General features: G+C 39.5%; 1 protein-coding gene across 8 annotated transcripts in view; it reads left to right on the plus strand.

Moving 5' to 3' along the window:
- SCN11A (sodium voltage-gated channel alpha subunit 11) overlaps nucleotides 1–17,455 on the plus strand; it is a 129,373-nt gene that overhangs the window by 103,388 nt on the left and 8,530 nt on the right. For all 8 annotated transcript variants that reach the window (XM_067754026.1, XM_067754029.1, XM_067754028.1 and 5 more), the window contains 6 exons: nucleotides 1,598–1,771; nucleotides 6,491–6,592; nucleotides 7,073–7,342; nucleotides 8,036–8,089; nucleotides 10,656–10,797; nucleotides 16,843–16,943. In XM_067754026.1, the coding sequence (XP_067610127.1) occupies nucleotides 1,598–1,771; nucleotides 6,491–6,592; nucleotides 7,073–7,342; nucleotides 8,036–8,089; nucleotides 10,656–10,797; nucleotides 16,843–16,943 (843 nt within the window). The remainder of the gene's footprint in view (nucleotides 1–1,597; nucleotides 1,772–6,490; nucleotides 6,593–7,072; nucleotides 7,343–8,035; nucleotides 8,090–10,655; nucleotides 10,798–16,842; nucleotides 16,944–17,455) is intronic.

The following is a 17,455-nucleotide window of genomic DNA, read 5'->3' on the forward strand; positions in this document are numbered from 1 at the left end:
AATGGAGACAAGAAACATCTAGTCCCTCACCACTGTATGTGGCATATGAACCAGCAGCCTCATATCACCTGGCAGCTTATTAAAAATGCAGAGTCTTAGGCCCACCCCAGGCCGGCTGAATCAGAACCTAAGTGATTTGGGGCTCATTAGAGTTTGAGAAGCTCTGATTTGGGCAACTACTTAATAATGGGAGCTTCCTGGATTAGGAAATGGCCTAGTTATATTATGGGAGCTTCCAAAGCTCAGTTGCTGATATCAGCCTGCTCTTCCATTGGGCAAACTCAGACCTGCTGAGCCAGCTTGTTGCTAAGTTTTCAAAATGAGAGAGGAAATGAGCTTCCAACACCACTCAGATATGTCTCTCCTCAAGAGGCAAACAGACAATCCCTGACCTTCAGGAGCTTGGAGGCTAGTAGGGAAGACAGATGGAGTCCAGAAAATTATAGACCAGGGCCATAGTGATACAGTCAGAGAAGCAGTGGGTGACATGGGGCCATGTAGGATGGCACCTAACCTATTCCTGTGGAAGAAGGACAGTTTCCTATAGAAGATATAAGCTAAGCTGAGATCTTAAATGCTGACCAGGAGCCAGTGGGGCAGAGGAGGAGATGAAGGGCCTTCTTCAGTCAAAAGCCCACTTGGGGGTTGGAAGTGAGACTGTTTTATTCTTTTTCCCTAGGGTTGTGGGACTGTGGGATTACCTCAGTCCCTGACAGCAGGGCTGATTTCTTTCTTGCCTTCATTTGGCATTGCCTGCCAAATGACTTGGCAGGTTTAGTACCTCTTCTCCCTTTTCTTTCATCCTCAGTAACACTGTAAAGACCAAAAGGACAGCTTACACCCTAGTAATATAGGCCCTGAAGAGTCACACGCACACATACTTCAGGTGAAGGAAGTTTGGATGTAGCATGGAAAAGCGTCTCTCCAAAAGCTTGGATATCTAATTTTCATAAATCACACTTAATGAAATTTAATATTCAAAGTAATTTACATTGGGAGCTCTAGCCCACTGCTTCCCAAACTTTTGCAAATCATGGTTCACATACAAAATGATCACATCTGTAGGGAACACTGGCGTAACGGATAATGCTGTTTGTGGTGGAAGATGATGAGCCTCAGGGTTGGCAGGATCCAGAGTTTGGGCTAAGGTGTTTGGACTTGATGTTAAAAGCAACAAAGAGCCACTGAAATAGAGCCATCCAGGTAACTAGGGGGATGAGAGAGATGGTGTATGCCACTGGGAGGTTCTGGAAAAGTTGGCACGATATTGTTGGCAAGAGTTGAAAGGATTAGGAAGACCAGGAAATAATGTGGTGAAGATTTTTTTTTTTTAAGATTTTTAAAAAAAATATTCCAGGAGCCAGTGATAAGAGCCTGGGGAACTATAGTGGCAACAGAAATCTAGAAATAGGATTTTCCTTCTTCTGGTTTTACTTACTCAAGGAATTTTTTCTATTGGAAAAGTTCAGCCTTAATACCTTTTGTACAAAACCTTGTCACCAAGAGAGGTACTAGTTTATTCAAATAAGGAAGAAAAATAAAAGTTACAGTCAGCAAAGAGTTCAACTTGGCCTATGGATGTGCTTTGTCATTTCAGGTATTTGAAGATATTTACCTTGGTACACAACCCAAAATCCAAAAAATACTTAATTGTACTGACAGTATTTTCACATACATTTTTATCTTGGAGATGGGTCTGAAATGGGTGGCCTTTGGATTTAGGAAGTATTTCACCAGTGCCTGGTGCTGGCTCGATTTCATCATTGTGATTGTAAGTTTACCATCTCTGTGTCCCATGCAGGTGGGGGTTGAGGGGTGGGTGGGTAGGGGTGGAGGAGGGGATCACATGGGAGCTGCTTTTCCTGTGTGCCTTATATGAGTGCCTCTCCAAAATATTTTTCTTCACATTCATCCATCAGCAGTCCAGCCTTTCCTCGTTCCCATTCCTCATACGCTGCATCTCATACACTCACCACCTCAACCCTTTCCATGATAGTACTCATTCACTTCTCTCCATAAGCACTGCTTATGTCTGATGTAAATCTAGGATAACTTTGCATATTCTCTACTTTTACTTCTCCTTCCAACTTTTCATTTCTTTTCAAAACTTCTCAAAGCAGCTCAGCAGCGAGCAGATTAGACTGGTCTCCGTCTTAATTGTCAAGCAACAAAGAGGATTATTCACATACATTTTTTCATTTAATCTGAACAACAATGTTCCAAGTTAAGCAGACCTATATATCACCTACCATATTACAGACAAGGAAACCTGAAGCTCAGAGGGTTAGCAATTTGTTTCAGGTGAAATTGGAATTCACACTTTGGTCTGTATGATGCTAAGGCCAGTAGTAGTAACAGTAGATCACATTTTTCCACTGTTTTCTCTGTACCAGAGAAAGCAGTACTTTGCCATATGCCTCATATGCATTCTGTCTTTTAGTTTTCACAGCCTTTCCGTGTGGTAGTTATTGTTATTTTTCCCAGATACAAAGGAGTAAACTAAGTCATAGAGAGGCTAAGAAACATGTTCAAGGTTGCCCAGCTAGCAGTGATGGAGGTGAGACTCAAACCTAGTAAGCCTCACTCCAAAGCCCTTGATTTTAACATCTATCTATATCCTTGCTACCATGACCTAATTTGTTAGACTTTGTCCCTGCTATTTAAGGAAGTAGATATGACAAATGCATAGCATAAGCCGTGTGGTCAGCACACCACACTGGAGAGCCATAATTTTGTTGGTGGGCACAAATAAGCCGTGTGGTTCAGGAATTTCAGAAAAGCATCAGTGCCATTGGAGCTCCAACACAAGCAACCCCATGATCATCATGTCGATCCCTATGAGTTTCCAGAGTGCTAATCACTCTATACCCATTATCTTATTAGATTATAGTGAAAAATGCATAAGACAATGGAAAGATTATTGGTATTTCTGATCTAGGACCTGTGGTTTACTGGCCTAAACTTAGGAGACTGATTCTAAATCTTCTTTGTTTACTCTCTTTCTGTGTAACCTCAAGCAAAGTGCTTGAAGTTTTGACATAAATTTTCATATGGGTAAAAATGAGAGTGTAGATGCTAAATTGCCGAAATTTGACCAGATACAAAATTGAAAACATAAATCTAACAATAGCCATTTAAATATCAAAACAGTAGTTGAATACCACACTTTCAAAAAGGATATTAGGCCCAGGTGGTTTTGAAAACAAGTTTAGCAAACTTCCAAGGAGCAGTGGCTATAGACTAAACGTTTGTGTCCCACCCCTGCTCCAAATTTGTATGTTGAAACCTAATCTCCAGTGTTTTGGTGTTTGGGAGGTGACTAAGACATTTATTCCTGAACCCTCATGAATGGGATTAGTGATCTTATAAAAGAGACCCCACAGGGTTTTCTCACTCCTTCTGCCATGTGAAGACAGGGAGAAGATGGCTGTCTATGAACCAGGAAATAGGCCCTCAACCAGACACTGACTGCCAGCATCTTAATCTTGGACTTCCCAGCCTCCAGACTGTGAGAAATTTCTGTTGTTTATACATCCAGGCTATTGTATGGTATTCTGTTATAGCAGCCTGAACTGACTAAGGCGAGCAGTTAACTCCAACCTTGTTTAAATTGTTACAAAGAACAGAAAAAGAGGGGAGGCTCACAAACTTATTTAATGAGACAAACATAAAGTTGACAACGAAATGAATGGAACAGAAATGAGTAGAGCAAGAAAAGAAATAATCCTGTAAATATATATCTCAATAAATCCCAGAGAAAGCACTCAGTAAGTGTGGTCCGGGGCTTCCCTGGTGGCGCAGTGGTTGAGAGTCTGCTTGCCGATGCAGGGGACACGGGTTCGTGCCCGGTCCGGGAAGATCCCACATGCCGCGGAGCGGCTGGGCCCGTGAGCCATGGCCGCTGAGCCTGCGCGTCCAGAGCCTGCGATCCGCAACGGGAGAGGCCACAACAGTGAGAGGCCGGCGTACTGCAAAAAAAAAAAAAACAAAAAACAATAAGTGTGGTCCACTATTACTATTATCAGCCTTAGCATCATACAGACCCAATTCCACGTGAAACAAGTTGCTGATCCTCTGAGCTTCAGGCTTCCTTATCTGTAACGTGGTAGTGATGTACAACACTGCCTAATTCAGGGCATTGTCGTGCGGATTAAATGAGAGAGAGTGTATGTGAATACTCCTTTTATGTTGCTTGTTACTCAAGATTATATAAAATGATCTTTATAATTGTGGAGTAAGAAAATGCAAACACAACCACAAATACATACGTACATACATATAGACATAAGTTTACCTATTTCAAAATGTAAAACTTTTTTTTTTGTTCAACAATACCATAATTATAGTTAAAGACAGGCTAGACCCTGGAGACAGTATTTGCCATATACATAACAGATAGTTATTGTCTACAGTGTGTAAATACTCCCTACAGATCAACAAGAAAAAGACAACCCAGTGTAAGAATGGGAGGATGAAAATAGGCAATTCACAGAAGGAGCTCAAGTTGCTAATAAATGTATAAAGAAATACACACTAGTCATATCACCAGTTAGCACAGAAGTGCATATTAAAATGAGACACTTCTTTTTACTCATCAGATAGACAAAAGTTTTTAAGTTGGATAATATCTAATATGAGAAAAATTTAGGAAAATGGAATTTTTAGTCACTGCTAACTATCGTACAGTTTGTGGAAAGTTTTGCACTCTTAAGTAAAATTACAAATGAACCCAATTTACAAACCCAGAAATACCACTTCTAGTTATACATTTAAGGAAAACTTTTGTGTATGTACCCAGGAAAAATGCACATGTCTGTCCAGTTTGCTATTGTTCATAGTAGCAAAGAAATGGAAATAATTTATATATTCACCAAGAGGGAATGAGTTAATAAAATATGAATATTTATATGCTGTAATATTTCATAACAGTTAAAAGGAGCAAACCATGAGAATATATATCAACATGATAGGAATCTCAAAAACATAGTGTGGAGTGATAAATGCAAATTAGGTAGAAATAAAATAAAACTAGTGAAGACTTCCCCCCTGGAAGAATGCCATAGAGTGGGAAAGAATGTGGACGTTTTTATGTTTGTGTGTCTCATCAATGTCTCCCAATTGGTGGAACAGAGACTGGGGGTGAAGTTCCAGGCGAAAGGGTGTACAATGCCCCTCTAGGAACATCTTCCCCACCCATGGTAACAGTCATTTAGTAAAGCCAGAACTGCTAAGCTTTGCCATCCTTTTCCCTCTGGCTAGGAACAAAGTAGGTGTATTTGTGGAAAAGCTGATTAAATAGGTCTCCCAACAGGCAATGCTGTCACAAACAAAAGAACAAAAACACCTACTTGAAAAAAACATTATAAATAAACACATTTTGAATTGGTGGTGATTTTTTAAAGTTGGTTACAAATTTTAAAATCTGATTATTCTGTCATATTCACTCAATTTCTCTCAATTTGCAAATATTTTACTTTTACAATGAGATTGACAGGATAATTCACTTCCTGTCATGCTGAGCCACTTCCCTTCTAAGCTGAGCCTCTGAAGGGTCTGCATAATCAATAAGAATGGCTGAAGATCTGCAAATAGTGGCCTTCAACTTAAGCTCAGCAGGTTTGTTGAGTTTTAAGTTAGTGTATTTACGGAGTTTTCCAATCCTCAGTCCTCTCCCATAGGGAAGAAGTACGTTAGGAGAGAAAATTGGATTTAATTCTCCAAATGGGAGCTATTTGAATGGAGGGAAATATTAGCAAACAAAGAATTATTTCTTCATAACTTGATTTTGGTATCATTTCAAACATACGGAAAAATTGCAAGAAGTAGTGTAAAGAATCCCTTATACTCTTCCCCCAGATTCACCAATTGTTAGCATTGCAGCCCATCTGCCTTATCATTTTTTCTATTTTTTTCCCCCTAAACTGCTTGAGATTAAGTTGCAGGCATCACACTCCATTAGCCCTCAACATTTCAGTGTGTATTTCCTAAGAACAAGGATATTATCTCACACAGTCACAATACAGTTATCAAGGTTAGGAATTTAACATGATCCAATACTAAAACCCACATCCATTTTCAAATTTTCTCAATTGTCACAAGGTTCTTTATGGCTAATTCACCCTACCCACACACCATCACCTTTCCCCCCACTGCAATCCAGGATCAAACTCAGGACCTCACATGACTTATCATTGTCATGTCTCTTTGGTTTCCTTTAATTCACAACAGTGTCTCAGCTTTTCTTTGTCTTTCATCAAGCAAATCGTGTAAATGCATTGTTCTCACCCATATGGGCTGTAGCTTTACCAGGCAAGGAGGAAAATAGCCTCTCACCTGCCGTCCCCTTCCAGCAGGGTCTGGCTGGTTTCTGTGTCTGGATAATCCACTGTGGGCACAATGAGTTTGCCTCTCAGAAAGACAGCTCTTAATCCCCACTGGGTTCTCTGGGCACCAAGTCAGGTGCACTACCTGTGGCTTCTTTTCCCACCAGGTCTCTGTGACCAGTCTCATCGACTTAAAGGTCTTGAAGTCCTTCCGGATTCTGCGAGCGCTGAGGCCTCTGAGAGCACTGTCCCAGTTTGAAGGAATGAAGGTATGTTCTTCAGATGGATGGGAGGAAAGTCAGCTAGCAGGGAAAGGCAGAGAAGCCAACTGCTCTTCTTGGGCTGGGCTTCCCTTAAATTGCCAAGCTTTTCCTGGACTCCTTCCCATCCAGCCCACTGCTTAGAATTTCAGAGATGGAGAAAAGTCTAAGATACAGTCTTCACCTAAAAGTGCTTCTGTGACAGCCAAGATGGGCTCTGGCTTCCCTTCAATCCTAGGGTAGGTGTCCCATAAGTCTCGTAACACCATCATCAGAGGACACTTCTCAAGTGATCCTGTGGCAACAGAAAGGACCCATTATGTATGGAGCTGAGAGCAGGGCTTGCCGTGGGGTGTGGGTTCGGGGCTGGAATGTAAAGACGGGGCTCCAAGGAATCCAGCCCCACACGTTAGGCCCATCCTGGGAAGATCAAGAGCTTTTTGAGTCTCACACGTCTATTATATTTTTCTTCTGTTTTGCTTCCTTAAGGTGGTAGTTAATGCTCTCATAGGTGCCATACCTGCCATCCTGAATGTTTTGCTTGTCTGCCTCATTTTCTGGCTCATATTTTGTATCCTGGGAGTAAATTTGTTTTCTGGAAAATTTGGAAGATGTGTTAATGTAACAGATGGAAACTCAGTTATAAATTACAACATTGTTGCAAACCGGAGTCAATGTGAAAGTGGAAATTTCTCCTGGTTCACCCTGAAAGTCAACTTTGACAATGTGGGAATGGCTTACCTCGCGCTGCTGCAAGTGGTAAGCGCTGTGGGTTTGTTTTTCACTCTGGGGAAAGAAACCTTAAAAGAATCATAAACCATTTCTCAGCTAATAAAAATACAGAGACTCTATTGAGATAAGAGAATCAAATCCCAGTTTCTCACATGGGAGCTAATGCCCTCTGGAATTGTTCCGCACCGAGCATCTCCAACCTTATTTTCTACTGAGCCTCAACCTCCAGGCGATATCCCATAAGGGTCTGGACCTCTCACTCTGTCCTAAATGGTGCCTTGCTCTCCTGAGCTCCAGCCAGAGAGGCGTAGAGCCTCAGATGCTAAGCCACTCCATTAGTAACAGTTCCCTGTGGGAAGTCAGTCTCAGGTTAAATCGTGGTTGCAAGGTTTTGGACAGATAGTGCAAACAGATGTGGAATCAGGAAAGAGCCTTAATCAGGCTCTTTGCAGCAGTTGGTTCATAGCTTCTTTAGCAATTTTTAAGGCAGAAATTTTCTCTTGTTTTTGAACTTTTTGTCTTGTGAAAATGAAGGAAAAAAAATCCAAGACATCTATCCTTGAATTTCCTTCTGCTGTTCTTTTATGCGGACATTCTGTCCTGGAAGGGTGGGACATTGTCTTATGTACATCTGCCCACTGGACTTGTGGCTTTTGTATGGCACTTGTCTGTTGATGGCAAGTCTATAATTACGTTCATGTTCCTCTGCTTTCATTGCAGGCAACATTTAAGGGCTGGATGGATATTATGTATGCAGCTGTTGATTCCAGAGGGGTGAGCTTGTGTTCTACCATGTTCTAGAGTGCTAGGATCAAATCAGGAGTATCATGACTACATGGACAGCCCAGAACTTCCTGCATCATAATTCCAGTGGCCAGGATTCTTTGCCTTGTTTTCATTAGGACAAACACTATGAAACAGGGATTAAAAGGATTCTTATTCATCCTCCTATGAGTATTACATCCTAGCATGCTACAAAGTCAAGTCCTCTTTCTCCATACTGACCACTCATGTAGGAGGTGGAGCCAGAAGCAACAGAATCACAGGATGCCTTGATTTTCCTCTCTCACCTCCTCTTCAAGTGAGTGGAAAGGCAGAAGCCAAATTTCAAAGGGTACCTGCTCTTGACTGTGGGAGAGAGAACCTTAAGATTGGACTAGGTCTGAGCAAGAGACCCTTCAATGGCTCCAGGTTCCCCAGAGAATAAGGGGATTTCTAGTAATTGCCAACTGTCAAATTATAGTTAAATAAAAAGTGATCATGGATTCCCAAGGTTAGAAGAGTACTCAGCAAAATAGTCCATTTCTATTTCCCAGTTGGGAAAATTGAGGAATAGAAAGGAAGAGTGTTGCCCAAAGTCATAGTGAGAGCAAATGGTTAAATCAAGAATGGAATCAGCATTGTTTATTTTTTCCTACCATCACACACATATGTGTTATTGTTTGAGAGTATATAGAGTTGATGCCTGGCACATAGTAGATGTTCAGTACAGCTGGTAGTAGCAGTAGAGGTGATATGAATAGTGATATAGTAGTAGTAGAGGCAATTTATAACAAAGGAAATATTTAAAAATATTAATATGCTTATTTTTTTGTCTATATGAATATATGAACTTCACCTCAGTTTACCTTAGACATCCATCTGCCTTGAGGTGGAGCTAGGGGATAGGGAAGAGATCTTATGTATGACAGAAGAAGTATATGTCATATATGTTCCTTGAGTGAATGATGGGTGGGTGGAGGTGTGTGGAGGTGTGCCTGACCTGATGTGGTCCTGGGATATCCTAACTGGTGTGTGCTAGTATAATGGCCTTTGTCTGTGTAGTCACAGAGCATCCTACTGTTCTCAAATATCGAAGCTGCAACTGGTGAAACCATGGGCCTTTCTCCTCCTTCAACTCCTCCTAGCCTCAAACACTGACTCTCTGCCATATCCTTCATATGGTCTCCTGGCTCAGCAGTCTACTCCCACCCCTTACTATGAAGCCCACAATGGCAGGCATATGGCTGTCAACCCCACGTCCAAGCCATGAGAACTAAAGAAGGTTCAGGAGACCGCTGTCTGCCCAATTATGCTACTCCAGTCTCTTAAGTCATCCTGCCTGCCCAGCGTATCCCAGGCCTTCCCAGCAGTAGTTTTCCCTTTGAAAAATACCAAAGTTGAGGCAGAACACACATTCTTTGCTCTCCATGTTCCCCTCGATTTACTGGGCCCCAAGCCCCCTCTCCAAACCCAAAGAAGGGAAAATCAGGACACACATCTCACAGCTCCGATGTTCTCTCTCTCTCTGTTTCTCTTTCTGACAGTTCCCTGGGTACAAGTGAGGTGATCCTTTCTGTGTTCCTCTTTCTGTCTGAACCTCCCTTTGCAAGATGATTAGCCTGCTGCATAATCTTGTTTTCAATGTCAGATACTGAATATTAATGCTTCTTTCCATTACATTGTTTCTAGACTAAATGCCTATCCTTAATTCAAACAAGTAGATGCTTCCAGCCAACTGGGAGTAAGGTCAGGTACTCTTCAAGGCAAAAGAGAAAAATAATTGTTTCAAATATTTACCTCTAATACACTAGTCTGTATGGTGGGTTTTGAAAAACAAGTATCATGAGTACATTCAACACAAAACAGAGCTATCAACATTCATCTCTATCTTTGAATGTGATCAGGGGAAAGAAAACAGAGATGCTCCTGCCACCTATCCCCAAAATGAATAAAACCAATGACCATGTGAAGATCTTGGACGCTTTTGGTCATGCCTTAAGCTAGGGGAGCTTGATTATAGTCCATTCTCGTCCCTTCTAGAGCTTGATCATTCATCCACTCATTCAATGTGTGTGGAGAACCTACATGTCACAAGCTATGCCAGGCACTAGGAATTCAAGAGTGACAGGATGCAAGCACAGGCTAAATACAGTAGTGAGCCCTGTTTGAAGGATACAGCCTTTCAACAAGAGTTGGTAGTCAATCTCCTGAAGTGAACATGTCCCTTCTCTGGTGGATATCTCCAATCTGGCTCCCTCCAATTATGTGTCCATATGGACATCCTAGAGACCTTTTCAAAGGACACATATGATCATGCCACTCTCCTCCCTCACAACCCTTCAATGATTCTCCATTACTTAGAAGGAAAAGCCTAATCCTCCACCACACCCCCTCCCCACTGTATGGTACCACTCAAGCTGTGCTGGGGGAAGCTGAAAGAGGAGAGAGGGGCTCCCCACAGGGCCACGGCTGACTGGAGGAGGCTGAGTGGTTAATGCAGCTGCTACCAGGCAGTTGAGATGGCTCATGTTTTTCTCCAGTAATTGTTTTCTTCTCTCATTTAAAAAATCCCTAACAGGAAGGACAACAGCCAAGGTTTGAGGAGAACTCATTAATGTATGTTTACTTCGTAGTTTTTATCATCTTTGGCTCATTCTTCACTCTGAATCTCTTTATTGGTGTTATTATTGACAACTTCAACCAACAGCAGAAAAAGATAAGTATGGGGGTTGTCCTGATTTGGTATTTTTACCTGTCTTCTCCAAAGAGCTTGAATGGAGCATAAATCTGTTCTAAATTGTTGTGCAAAGTAGCCTTTATCATCTGCATGAGAACAAAGAGGGAGCCTCCTGGAGAAGAGTCTTGAGGATATGGCTGGAAAGGAACTAAGACAGCTGGGTTTTATTAAATCATTGTTTTTATTCTCCACTCTACCCTCTTAAACAAAGGAACTCTAATAGAAAAATAATTACCAGGATTAGTATTTATGTCATATTTTTGTAGCCTTTCAAGCGTACCCTGTTATCCAGGATAAAAAGAGTACAAATGATTCCCGACTTAGGATGGTTCAATTTACACGACTTTAGCTTTATGATGATGCAAAAGTGATACTCACTGAGTAGAAACTTTACTTCAGATTTTGAATGGTGATCTTTTCCTGGGCTAGAGATATGCAGTACAATACTCTCTTGTGACACTGGGTAGCAGCAGCCACAGCTCCCAGTCAGCCACGCACTCACTGAGGGTGAACAATCGATATATACCTACAACATTCTGTATCCATACAACCATTCTGTTTTTCACTTTCAGTACAGTATTCAATAAATTACATGAGGTATTCAACACTTTATTATAAAATAGGGCTTGTGTTACGTGAGTTTGCCCAACTATAAGCTAAAGTAAGTGTTCTGAATATGTTTAAGGTAGGCAAGGCTAAGCTATGATGTTCAGTAGGTTAAGTGTATTAAATGCATTTCAACTTACAATATTTTCAGCTTACAATGGGTTTATCAGGATGTAACACCATTGTAAGTACAGGAAAATCTGTAAACGCTCCTTTTTCAGTAAACTTGTGTCTTGCCTCTCAACACCCAAATCTCAGCAGATTTACTGAACTTACTTGGAAAGAAGATGGTTGGGGAAGAGACAGGTTTTTTTAGGGAGTTTTTTTCCCCACGCATTGTAACAACAGATATTTATTTTTCTGATTCTACAATCTATAGGAGCATTGTAGTAAATGTGGAAAAAAAGGAAGAGAAAAAGAATATTTAAATCACCCATAAGATGACCGCCAAATAATAACCATTTTAGATTAAGCCTCATCATTTTGGTACCATCTTTTCCTGTTACTTTTTAACTAAATATTTCTTTTACACCATTGAAATTATGTAATACTTTTAACTATCCTCTCCATTAGTTATGAGTTCATGTCATGAGATCATCTTTGTTATAAGAATTTTCAGGGCTGAATTTCATCCCATATTATGGATAGATCATAATTTGTTCTAAGCATTCCCCCCACTCCCCTTTTTAAGGACATTTAGGGTCATTTCCAAATTTCTTGCTCTTCTAAAATAATCATGAACATTCTTAAAATTCTCTCTGTGTATCTCTGATTATTTCCTCAGGATAAGCTCCTAGAATTTAAGGCATTAAAGATATATTGTCAAATTACCTTTCAGAAATGCTATTCTGGGTCCCATCCTTTTGCAAGATATGAAGATGCCTATTTACTCTGTTCTAATCATTCTGACTTTTGTAATTTTTAATTATCTTTTCCAGCTCGATGGGTAAAAGTGTTATCTCATAGTTTTACATTCATTCATTTGACCATTTATGAAGTTATATACTTTTTCACAGGTTGATGGCCATAAGTATTTCTTCCTTGAGTTATCTGTTTACTGTCTTTGTCTCTTCTTAAAATTGACATTATCATCTTTTTCTTATGTTTTTATGTAGTAACTCCAATTTGTGACTTGCTTCTTACATTTTTGTAATGACAGTTTTAACTTATAGACATTTAGCATATTTATGAAGTCAAACTCTCAATCTTGTCCTTTTTGGCTTCTTTTCTTGCATTTATATACTGAAGGCATTTCTCAGTCCTAAAATCAGGTAACTAAATATTCACCTTTGGTTTTCCTAATTGTTTTGTGGCTCACTTTTATTTTTCTGTTGAACTTTTTTAATTCATCCACAATGTATCCTGATACTGTTGAGCTTTCTTTGTGTCTGCTGGGAGAATCATTCACGGTCCCAGGCAACTCTATGGCTGCTGTTATTCAGGAGTGTACTATGTGGTGTCCCCTCTGTAATATGCACCTACAATTTGAATGTCAGGCCTTGTGATTTTAGATTTAAGTTTACATTTGAAATCACTGTTTTGATCAGTCCATAGCATTTTTGTTCTGTTTTGTTTTACTTTTTATTACAGAAAATTTCAAACATGCACAAGAGTATGGTAGAGTGAAACTAAAATATCCATCACCCGGCACAACATTTATTGATTTAAGAACATCCTTATGCCATCTATGCCCTTACCCAGTCCTTCCACTGGATTTTTTATAGAGCAAATCACAGATATCATATTATTTCATTCACTGATATTTCAGAACATATCTCTTTTTAAATATAACTACAATTCCATTATCAAATCTAAAAAGTTTAATATGAGCTCTTAAAACTCGTCAAAAACCCAGTCAGTGTTCAAATTTCCTCCAGTCTTTTATTTTCTCAAAATCTGTGTTCATTCTTTCATTGATTGACTGACTGATATTAAAGTTTGTTTCTTTTCAAATTAGGATTCAAATAAGGTCCTCCCATTGGATGAGTTCCTTGCTCTCTGGAATGACAATATGTTCTAGGCCTTGTTTGTACCCTTCCTGCCCCAGATCTGGAATCAGCCATTTCTCTAAGTTGTGCTGGGAGGTGGTGTTCCAAGACAGTCTGGAATGCTTATTGTGATTATTTTGAGACTTTTTCAGTGGACAGAGCTACTTCAAATTTAGGACTACAAGGAAATATATATGTGGAAATATGAATACTCATCATTCAAATTCATGACTACAAGGTTTTCACTTAACCAGTACATCTATATCTCCTCTTTTTCACACTGAGAAAACTGGTTCTCATGGGTACAAAAGATGATACCTTAAAATTTTCCATAACTACTCATTTTATTTATCTCACAACACACACATAGGACAGTCTCATAATAATAGTATTAATACTATCATGATGCATAAGATTATTGAAGACACTTGTGTCTGCCAGGCATCCTGAAAAAACCTGGTTAACGTCTAGGGCTGTTCTTTTTTTCAATTTTTTTTTTTTTTTTACTGTGCAAAACACTCATAACATAAAATTTATCGTCTTATCCATTTTTAGTGTACATTCAGTGGTATTAATTACATTCATAATGTTGTGCAACCATCATCACCATCCATCTTCATAACTCTTCATTTGTAAAACTGAAACTCTACATGCATTAAACAATAACTCCCCATGCTCGCCCCCAGCCCCTGGTGGCTACCATTCTACTTTCTGTCTCCGTGATTTTGACTATTCTCAGTATCTCATGTAAGTGGAATCGTATAGCGTTTGTCTTTTTGTGACTGGCTTACTTCATTTAGCATAATATCCTTAAGGTTCATGCATGTTGTAACATATTGCAGAATTTCCTTCCTATTTAAGGCTATGTATATACCATGTTTTGCTCTTTCATCCTTCTTTTGATGAACAATTGGGTTGCTTCCACATTTTAGCTATTGTGAATAAAGCTCTTATGAACATAGGTGTGCAAACATCTCTTTGGGACCCTGCTTTTGATTCTTTTAGGTCTATACCTAGAAGTGGAATTGCTGGATCATATGGTAATATGTACAGTATACAAAGGTTCTAATTTCTCTACATCCTCACCAGTACTTGTTTCTGTTTTTTCGATAGTAGCCATTCTAATGGATGTGAGGTGGTATCTCATTTTGGTTTTGATTTGCGTTTCCCTAATGATTAGTGACACTGAACATTTTTTTCATGTGCTGACTGGCCATTCATATATCTTCTTTAGAGAAATGTCTGTTCAAGCCCTTGTTTTTGAATCAGGTTGTTTGTTTTTCTGTTGTTATATTTTTGGTGTCCTCTATATATTCTGGATATTAATTTTTTATCAGATACATGATTTGCAAATATTTTCCCCATTGTGTGGGTTGCCTTTTTACTTCATTGATAGTGTCCTGGATGCACAAAATTTTTAAGTTATTATGAAGTCCAATTTATCTATTTTTCCTTTTGCCTTTGTGTCATATCCAAGAGATCACTGCCAAATCCAGTGTTGTGAAGCTTTTGTTCTATGTTTTCTTCTGAGAGTTTTATTGTTCTAGATCTTACGTTTATGTCTTTTGATCCATTTTGAGTTAATTTTTTTTTTTTTTGCGGTACGCGGGCCTCTCACTGTTGTGGCCTCTCCCGTTGCGGAGCACAGGCTCCGGATGCGCAGGCTCAGCGGCCATGGCTCACGGGCCCAGCCACTCCGCGGCACGTGGGATCTTCCCGGACCGGGGCACGAACCCGTGTCCCCTGCATCGGCAGGCGGACTCTCAACCACTGCGCCACCAGGGAAGCCCGAGTTAATTTTTTTATATGATGTTAGGCACTGATTCAGCTTCATTCTTTTGCATGTTGATATCCAGTTTTCCTAGCACCATTTGTTGAAAAGACTGTCCTAGGGCTGTATATTTTTGGTCCATACTGGTGGTGTAAATTCAAATCACACACCCTCATCAAGGCAGGCTTGGATGCACAAATTATCAGGGAAGACTGGGTTTTTACCCATAGTACAGACTGAGACAGTGTTCTGGTTGTCTTCCATTGCCAACAGACAGGTTTGGTTGGTTTTCTTCTTCACCCTTTAATGGCAGCACTTGGAGAGCTCCAGATTCACACAGGGTCCTTGGCCTAACCCCACTGCCTTCTCCCCATGACCCCCTTGTAGTTATTAAATCCCAAGATTCTTGTTTTTACAGAGATTAGCAAATGCCGTTAGGCCAGCCATGGCTTCAGGACTAATTTACTACTCTTTCTTTTTGATCTCTCTTGATTTTCAGACGATGGAGATGTACCTTACTTTTGTGCAAGTTCAGCTATTTATTTTTGTTTTTTAACATCTTTAGTGGAGTATAATTGCTTTACATTGTTGTGTTAGCTTCTGCTGTATAACAAAGTGAATCAGCTGTACGTATACATCTATACCCATATCCCCTCCCTCTTGCGTCTCCCTCGCACCCTCCCTATCCCACCCCTCTAGGTGGTCACAAAGCACCTGATCTCCCTGTGCTATGTGGCTGTTTCCCACTAGCTATCTGTTTTACATTTGGTAGTGTATATTTGTCAATGCCACTCTCTCACTTCGTCCCAGCTTACCCTTCCCCCTCCCCGTGTCCTCAAGTCCATTCTATTTGTCTGCGTCTTTATTCCTGTCCTGGCCCTCAGTTCTTCAGAACTGTTTTTTTTTTTTTAGATTCCATATATGTATGTGTTAGCATACGGTATTTGTTTTTCTCTTTCTGACTTACTTCACTCTGTATGACAGACTCTAGGTCCATCCACCTCACTACACATAACTGAATTTCGTTTCTTTTTATGTCAGCTATGTCTTTTAAAGGAATTCTGTTCCATTTTATCCCACATTTCTAGATGTTTTACAACTCCCCCAACCCCAATTTCCAGAAATGAAAATCTTACTTCATTTTTCTATTCTTTCTTCCTTCCCCAGAAGTAAAAACATTTAAAGCTCTCTAATTTTTTTTTCTTTTTCTGAGAATGGCTCTGGACAGATTTTTTTGAAATTTTACTAGTAATGATATATGCATTCACATATTTAGGAGAATTTTAATTGTCACTTTGTAGGATTTTTTGTTTAAATTTTTGTTACTAATTTCTATTTTTGTTTCATTGTGGTTTGATTTATACAACTTGAAATATATTTGGTTTTTGTAAAGATTCTGTGGTTGTTTGCAAAGAATTTGTAATCTTTGTTTATATTATAAAAAGAGAAATGTAACTGATAAAAGTAACATTTTTCCCTTCTTCCTTAATTTAAACCCTATTTCCTTTCAGCCCTCCCCCAGAGTCTCTTTCTGCTTCCCATTGGAATTTTAGGAATTGTTGATAGAAATGTAATATAACTTTAAAACTATTTCTGAAAATTCAGAACTTGTTTCCAAAAATCCATTAATGATAATTAGCTCTCATCTTCTCCATATACTTAGGTGGCCAAGACATCTTTCTGACAGAAGAACAGAAGAAATACTATAATGCAATGAAAAAATTAGGATCCAAAAAACCTCAAAGGCCCATCCCAAGGCCTCTGGTGAGAGCAGTTGATTGATTCTAAACACATAGATGCATTAAGTGGTTATGAGGAACTCATATCTGTAGTGCCATTCTCCTTTAATTTTTAAATTTATAGACTTTACCTAAGGAGTCAGTATGAACCCAGGTACACTGATGTATGGCTCAAGTCCTTCGGAAGATTAGACATTCAAATTCAATAGTAAGAGCTTGGGCAACAACTTTAATTTACCTTTTAGTGAGCACACAATAGCTGCTTAGTATATACTCATTGCAATGATGTGAATTTAGCAGTTAGTTTTAATTTACTCTTGGCCAATTGAAAATGTATTTATAATATCTTTTACCAACTTTTTCTGGTATGAAGTTGAGGTCATGCATACTCACTTCCACTTCGCAAGTATTTATGATAAACTTTCTATGTCAGGAACGAGCACACTTTTTCTGTAAAAGGTCAGACAGTAAATATTTTAAGCTTTGCGGGCCATGTGGTCTCTGCTGCTACTACTCAGCTTTGATGTTGTAGCACAA

Source organism: Pseudorca crassidens, chromosome 10, assembly GCF_039906515.1.
Source record: "Pseudorca crassidens isolate mPseCra1 chromosome 10, mPseCra1.hap1, whole genome shotgun sequence".
In the NCBI taxonomy this organism is placed as follows: domain Eukaryota; kingdom Metazoa; phylum Chordata; class Mammalia; order Artiodactyla; family Delphinidae; genus Pseudorca; species Pseudorca crassidens.